Below are 7,968 nucleotides of genomic sequence, written 5' to 3' on the forward strand. Positions count from 1 at the left end.
CCCTCCTAGCTGCTAGTAAACCCAATAGCTGGCCTTGACCCTGATAGGAGGAAGTAGGAATTATACTTCGGTTTTTTCAGACTAGTGGAAGACTTGGAAGCTGCTTATTCTTGTAATCAGAAAGTAAAGAAAACTAGCAATAAGAAACTAACATACACCAGATTTTTTGGAAATGCTAAATCACTCTTAGGGTCCACAGTGTTGTTCCCTTCAGAAGCCCTGGGTACTCCTATTAGGAAATTTAAATCTTTCTTCTACCCTCACTCCTGCCTGGGTAGATTTCCCCACCAGGACTCACAAAGGATGCTATTCAGAAGGTTGGATGAATATGCCATTGGAACCCTGCTCTGACTTGAGAGATAGGTGTCTCTTTCGGCAGGGCCAAAGCTGTTTCAATACCTTTGTATCCACATTTGTGAGGTTAGAATTTGTGGGCAAGATCAACTTAGCAAGTTCCTTGCTTTCATTAGGGTTCCCAGCTACACAGAAGGATCCTCTGGGTCTCCTGGACACTCTGATCAAAGCCAAGGAGAAAGGTATAGATAGAGGAGGCCTCAAATTACTTATGTGAGACCCTGCTCACCTTTCTATCACACTGCAAACTCCTTGTGAGTCAGTGGGAAAGAGTTTTTCCCTTAGGCAAACCATGGGCAAAGAAGAGCTTCTGGAATGGACGGGGGAAGTGAAAGTGCAAAACCAAAGAGAAGGGAGAATTGTCAAAAATCCTCCCCTCATCTTTAGATTCCTGACCCCCAGGGGGCAATGGTTTAAAGTTTTTATTGAGAGGACAGATGGAAAACGAGAGCCATTCTACAGCAAAATTACACTTCCTGGGCTCTCATATGCCACACAAAAGAGGGTTATGACAATCTTTTTATACCTGTAGATAGACAGTAAATGAAGCATTGATTCAAACTCCACTTGTCAGCAGCCAGCAACCCTCCTTAGATGGATCACACATATAAGAGAATAGTAGGAAAAAGTAAGGTAATATATAGAATCAAGACCTACCAATGTGAACTTATTGTCACTATTTATTTGATGGAGCAGTAATTTTCTTGCTTTAAAATATGTCTGGTAATGAAGCTAAAAGGAGGAAAATAACTAATGATGTGTTCTGTAACACTTAAGCATACAAAAACAACAGCTAATTTTAATCTTAATTACTTTTTTTTTAAAGAGCATCACTAAAAGGGAAATTAATGCTTTCACAAATAACAATTCTAGATTAGGCCTTTTATTGTATTTTATTTTGCAGGCTGTTAACAAGGAAAACACAAATTGAAATCATTCTCAAATATAAAACAGTGAGTTGAATCGCTTCCTCTTCGACAGATCTTTAACGTTGATTTGGCCATATGGACACTGCAGAATAAATAAAAAAATCGTTATTGCATTAAAAAAAACAATCAGCATGAAAAACTACAAGGCTGCTTATGATGAAAAAGGAGATTGTTAATGATGTTATACAGCTCATTTGATCTATCGTGCCCTCCAGACTAAAAGGAAAAATAATGGCAGCCTCAAGCAAATGGTCCTAATTAGTGTCTAAGAAACCACTTCCTAAATGCTCCTTCGAATTTTAGGGGTTTTACAATCCAAACCCTCTCCTTAAAAAACCCCAATCACTTCAATTTATTTGGGCCCTTACTCCTATACAGCTTATGTACTCAATCTTGAAACAGCTATTGACAGAGACAGGAAAATTCTAAAGTTAAATTTTTGCTTTTGAATACTGGCTACAATTAACATAAACATTTAATGCTCATTTTCAGTTGTTAAAATGGATCATCAATGAAAATATTCTCCTTATCCCTCTAAATCATACATATATTTTCTTACTTATAGTTTGTTCTTATGTATAATCTTAAATGAATCTTTTTCTTAACCATTGAAAATATAGAGTAATTTGCATTTTACTCAGAATCATAATGTGCCTTAACTTGGAGCATAAGCAAGTTGGAGTATAAACAAATTCTCTGAATTGAGACTTGCTGTTTATGTACCCTTGACTTATCAACTTCTCTTAAAAGTCACCTCAAATAGCCTCTTCTTTCCAAGGCAGTCTCACAAACTGTGTGTTTGAAAAAAAAAAACAAATTAGACTTCCTGATCAATAAATATGATGTGTTACTGTATATACCATAACATACATTATAAAGAGGAAATAGTCATTTTTTAACAATCCAGTCTCTTTGCTATTTTCTAACCATTCTACGGAAAGGAAAGGAAAGGAGAGGAGAAGAGAGGAAAGAAAGATAGAAAAAGAAAGAAAAAAGAGAAAGAAGGAAGAAAGGAAGAAAAAGGAAGATAGAAATAGAGAAAGAAGGAAGGAGGGACAGAGTAAAGAAGGAAGGAAAGAAGCAAAGAAAGAAAAAATTACCCAAAGCAAGCCCATGAAACAAAGTTGGTCAGTTTTCAACCATTTCAATTCTGGTAGCATAGCCTGCAATATACTGGCTCCTAGTAATATGCCCTTTGGGTTTGCCTAGTGAATACAACCTAACTTGAAAAACAATGAAAAGTTTCCCTGTAATAATGAACTCCGGTGAATTTCAAATCACAGCATTTCAAGGAACTAATGTTCATGTGAAATGGGGCAAAATTCTATTAACTTTAAAGGTCCTTCATTGGCCCTTAAGGATGTCATTGTCTTTGGTTAAAGCAGCTTGTGAAAAGTGCACTCTAGGTCCATTTAGATTTTTATTTGACTTGTTTTTCAAATAATACCTATTTACGAAGTTATAGAAGCGAGGCAAGCTGCAGCGATAATGGGAGAGTTTACTACTCACATGTCTGCAGGCAGAACCACAGCAGTCCCCTCTCTGCAAATGGGCCACTTTGGTGAATACTAAATGGCCAGTGGTTGGATCCACATAGTTTAGTTGGCCAGCCTTAAAAATAATAAAATAATTAAAACTTTAGAAATTTATATAGTCTTCATATTCATATTGCATCTTCTATCCATAAGAAACTATAATCTTTCGACAAATATTTACTTCCTTCCCTGGAATCAAACCCATTAATGACTGAAGATTGCTTTTGAACTACTGTGCATTATTTATATTACGGAAGGAGAAAATGCATAACTTGGGGAAAACAAAGAAAATTAAACATAAGAAACCAAAAACTCAACTGCACCCAATGATTGCTTAAGTATTCTTCATTCTTCTCTGGACCATAGACATTTAAGTTTCTTTAACAGCTCTCGTTTCTGAAAATGGACAATCACTCTCAAGTTGCATGGAAGCTTCCTTGAATGTGACATTCAACTTAGATTTGTATAGAGGGACTTAAGTTTCCAGAAAAGGTACCTATCGGAAGAAACAGCTGTTGCAGAGAAAGTGTAACATGTGCTATAATTTTACAATCTTCATCACACTTTATATGCTTTATATCCTTATACTTTCTTTACATTATTTTTTGAAAACATGACTTATTTTGAAGAAAAAACTTTGTTATAAAATATTAATACTCACTGCTTTCAACTGCTCTTTGATCAAAAGCCGCTCTTACCCTAACAGTTCCAATGCTAAAGAAACACTACAATTTGCAAACTTAGCAAAATGAGTATTTAGTGCAAGAGTAAATCCCACTGCCTCTTTGAGTGGAACTCAACTATATGTGACTCAGCAAAATGCTTGATTCCTCACATTTTCATAGGTACACCTTTTCTGGGTGTTTTAATATGGACATGCAGTAAGTGTATCATTCATTCTTGAGAAGAAATTCCCTTCATAATCATTTAGAGGTCATTCAAACATCTTTTATATTCAGGGGATTTTATGGGAAACATTTAAGTCACTTCAAATTATTTAAAAGAAAAGTAAAGGGGGGAATCATCTTTGTCATCAAACATTTTATGCTAACTTAACCCTCTACCTTTCTCTCCTCCATTAAGTGAAAAGTGTACCATAAAGTGAGAAAGCTCAGTGTTAACTGCACTGCAAACCTCGTCCCAGAAGTAGATACAGTGGGGACTGAAAAGCAAGCCATTCCAAAGAACAGATCCATAATACCTCCAAAATTCTTGACACTCACAAAGACAGACCTCTTGGAAACTGAGGCCATGAAACTCCACCTCAGAACGGTTGATCACTTTATCTTCTCTTCTTTATTGGAAACCAGGTCTAAGTTTGGGATGTGAAAAGACTAGGAATCAGTAGCAACTCCTCCCCTCCACCCCTTTTCAATAGCCTCTAGGAGCCTTCTGAGGTCACCCAGCAACCTAACAGATTACTTCTGATTTTGCCTTCCAATTTGGTCCAGAACCTTCGTCCATAAGAATTTAATTTGTCTTCAGTAAATGAATTTCATAATGGTGGTGGGCGGATGAAGCTGCAGTCAAAGTGCTGACAGTTTGGTTGAAGAGCAAGATGTGAAGTGATGATCATCAAAGCAAGGTGGAAAGGTAAGAGAGCAAGCCATCTACCCTGTGGCTTTGAAGTAGGGTTTTTAGGTGAGTCTGATTTGTTGTTAAGATGAAAAATTACAACAGTGTCATTATTGGCTTTACTTCTGAACGACCACTTGAGCCATGACACTGACATTGATGATGATACAACTGTGGCTTTCTCTTACAAAAAGAATGTTTCCTTCAGTCATTAGGTGGAGGCAGTCAATCAGTCAAAAAACATTTATTAAGCATCTACTAAGTGTCAGGCACTGTGCTACACACAGGATACAAAAAGGGGCAAAAGGTAGCCTCTGCCCTCAAGGAGCTCACAATCTAATGGAGGAGACCACAAACAAACACATACAAACAAGCTACATAATAAATGAATGAATGAATGAATGAATGAATGAATAAATAAATAAATAGAAATAATAAAAAGAGGCATTAGAATTAAGAGGTGGTGGTAAAGACTTCTTATAGAAGATAGGATTTTAGGTGGCACTAAAAGGAAGCCAGAGAATATAGTAGGCAGAAATGAGAGAGGAGAGCATTCCTGACATGGGACACAGTCAGAGAAAATATCTGGAGGTGGGAGATAGGCACCATGACACTATTGGTTTCTGTGGCTATTAAAAAAAATGAACTTGCTTTCACCTATGTCTAGATTAGAATAGAGAGGGAAACAACAGGAGTATGCCTTATTTCAAGCTCTTAAAAATGAAACAACAAAATAGCCAGCACTTTGTTGACAAACCCAGGCAATCTGTAGCTAGAAGATTTTAAGGCAAGAAATTGCAGCCTAAACAAAGAGGCCGTTGGGAAGTCTGTGTCCTTAGTACACACTAATTCCTATGCAAAAGAAGTAAGATTTTGAAGGAGCAAAGTTTTTGTCCACCTAGCTTTCCTTTTGTCCCCTTGTCCAAGCCAAGTTCTAGCTTCAAATAATGAACATTAATAAATTCTTGATCAATTTTGATTTCAGTTACAGGACTCTCAGTTAGTGTTCGAATTATCTCTCAAAGGAAAGGAAGGGTATGGGAACCTTTATTCATGTGTAGGTTATGCCATAGTTTTGACTGTGGCTGTTCTCAGAGGACAGTCTTGGACACCAGTTTTAAAGGCCCAGCACATGAGGATGCAGTTTAAGTGTCTCCTGGAAAATACTGATTCTAGTTTCCTTCCAAATATTCTTCTTTTTGTTGTACTGGGGAGGGGTAACTAGGAAGTGGGGGGTGGGGGGAAGGGAAGGGAAGGTACCTACAATGAACAGAAGTGAATACATTCTGGGTTAGTAAACATGAAACGATGCATTTGGGAATATGTTGTATTCCTGCTGCACTAATATGGCTTTGTTTTACACGTGAAATAAACGTGCAACTTTTTTTCTCCCTACTCTTCCCTCAAAGTCCACACCCACGTGGGCGCACGTTGGCATATAAACACCAGAACTGCGTGTCGTGGACTCAGTCTACATAGGTCAGTCAGCTCGCAGAGACCGTATTTCCCCACATGCTCGCTCTTCCACCTTCCCAGGTGCACCCAGGCGCGCAGGCATCCCTCCCCGCCCAGGCCCAGTAGGTTTGCTCGGCAGAGCGTACGCCTCGGGGGCCAGAGAGCTGACCCGCTGCCTTCCCAGCGGGCTCCAGGGGATCGGCCTGGGCGGGGACTGCGAATGGGAAGCGAGATGGGGCTGGGGAGCGGGACGGCCTGGAGCTGCGCCGTAGCCCGGACCCCGGAAGGGCGCCTCCGCGCCTCCCACGCGCCCACAACTGGGCTCGGCCTGGCTGCGAGCGGCGCCGCGGCCGGGAGCCGGGAGCCGGGAGCCGGGAGGAAGCGAGCGCGGGGGGTGGCGCAGGCGCAGGCGCAGGCGCGCCGCCGTAGAGAAGAGAAGTGGAGGGAGGGAGCTCACCGCGCAGGCGGCCTCGTGCAGCTGGGCGATCAGCAGCTCTGCCGCTGTGAGCTTGGGGTTCTCGGGGCTCTCGGACCGCTCGGGCCTGGTGCCTTCCGGACTCTCCGGGGCCCGCGCTGCCGAACCGTTGGCGCTGCCGCAGCCGCCTGACCCGGAGGCGGAACACAGCATAGAGCCGGGGGGTACCTGAGGCCCCAGCGAGGAGGGCAGCGGCGACCCCCGGGAGGCCCCTGCCAGCGCCGGGAGCCGCCACGCCGCCATGGCCTTGGCCGTGACCGTGGCCGCCTCTGCGGGAGGCGGGGCGCGGGCCCCGGGTGCCCGGGAGCGCGGGCAGAGCGGCGGAGCTGCGCGCGGATTTCAAGGCTTAGAGCTGGAAGGGGCTTTAGAGGGCATCCATCCCCCCACCCCTTCACATCACAGTCGAGGGAACTAAGTCCCGGAGAGGATAAGGCACATGCACAAGGACACAGCTTGAACCCATTTCCTCTGGCTCCAAACCTCACTACGAGACGTCCTTTCCAGTGGACCTGGAAGCCTGCACCGCAGACTCAGTAGGAGGAACCTTGCAGGTGTAAACCCCCACCCCCACTGCTCCAACCCCATTTACCGACGAGGAACCTGAGAATTGGGTTAGAGGCTCTCTGGCCCTAAGCTTGGTAGTGACAACGCGCCTTCCTTTTGAGAGGATGGGTCCCTGTGGTCATTTTTAGCATGCATACACCTCTCCTCCTCCCCTCAGCCAAATGGGGCTAGCAGCATCTGGTCCACTCTTAGGGTTTAAAAAAAAAAACATAAATCCACCCTAAGAAGATCATGCATGTGCGATTTCCACTGGTCGAGATATATAATTTTACTGGTGTAGACAGGATATCAACTAATGAGTTTAGTTAATACCAGTTAAAAAGTTTAGTCTTAATTGCCTAGGACACCGAGGTTTTAAGTGACTTGCCGAGGGTCACACAGACAACTCGTGTCAGAGGCAGGGTTTGAATCCTGGTCATCCTGAAGCTCTGGCTCCAAATTTGCTGTAACATCTGCTTCTTCATGTTCTTTCTAACTTCCCTCTTTTCGTTGAGAGTGCTACCATTCTTCTAGTCAAGTTGGAAAAAGTTGCCCACTACTTACTTTCAATTCTCCCCCACCCCATAGCTAGTCAGCTGCCCGATCCTGTTGATTCCACTGCCTCAACATTTCTTGCATTCCTTCCTATTTTTCTCTGTACACCCATAGCTACCTTAGTCCAAGGCCACAGCATTTCTCACCTGGACTATTATTGTAATAACCTTCAAATCGGCCTCCCTGTCCATCCTCCACGCAGCTGCCAAATATGTCTAACATACAAGCCAGACCATGTTACTCCTGATTAAGAAACCTTAGCGCTTCATTGCCTTTAGGATAAAATACGAACTCCTTTGTTCGGCATTTAAAAGACCTTCATAATCTGTTCTATTGTCTTTCCACCTAGCTTCGACATTATTCCCTCTCACACAGGCTGCCCTTTAGCTCAATTGATCTATATGCTCTTCCCAGTATATAGCATTCCATCTGCTGCCTCCACGCATTAGAACCAGGTAGAACCTGAAATCCTCTCCCTCCTCACCTCTGCCTCTTGGAACCCCTAGCTTCCTTTAAGACTAGTCTCAAGGACTACCACCTTCTTCAA

The 7,968-nt window shown here is 42.6% G+C and overlaps 1 protein-coding gene across 1 annotated transcript; it reads right to left on the minus strand.

Annotated features, from left to right (window-relative positions):
• Positions 1-1,228: 1,228 nt before the first annotated feature.
• CUNH1orf53 (chromosome unknown C1orf53 homolog) lies at positions 1,229-6,566 on the minus strand. The gene is made up of 3 exons (XM_027843417.1): positions 6,306-6,566; positions 2,793-2,894; positions 1,229-1,365 (listed from the first exon to the last, which is right to left on the minus strand). Exons 1-3 carry the CDS (start codon positions 6,564-6,566, stop codon positions 1,294-1,296), a joined length of 435 nt encoding a protein of 144 aa, XP_027699218.1. The 3' UTR covers positions 1,229-1,293.
• Positions 6,567-7,968: the final 1,402 nt, after the last annotated feature.

Source organism: Vombatus ursinus, unplaced genomic scaffold, assembly GCF_900497805.2.
Source record: "Vombatus ursinus unplaced genomic scaffold, bare-nosed wombat genome assembly UNPS02014909.1, whole genome shotgun sequence".
NCBI lineage: Eukaryota > Metazoa > Chordata > Mammalia > Diprotodontia > Vombatidae > Vombatus > Vombatus ursinus.

What these genes read in the sequence shown, in the direction of transcription:
- CUNH1orf53 (XM_027843417.1), bottom strand. Translation starts at nt 6,566, where the DNA reads ATGGCGGCGTGGCGGCTCCCGGCGCTGGCAGGGGCCTCCCGGGGGTCG. An exon ending in TGCACGAGGCCGCCTGCGCG is followed by an intron (nt 2,895 to 6,305) that starts GTGAGCTCCCTC and finishes ATTATTTTTAAG; the next exon opens with GCTGGCCAACTAAACTATGT. An exon ending in GTGGTTCTGCCTGCAGACAT is followed by an intron (nt 1,366 to 2,792) that starts GTGAGTAGTAAA and finishes TTTATTCTGCAG; the next exon opens with TGTCCATATGGCCAAATCAA.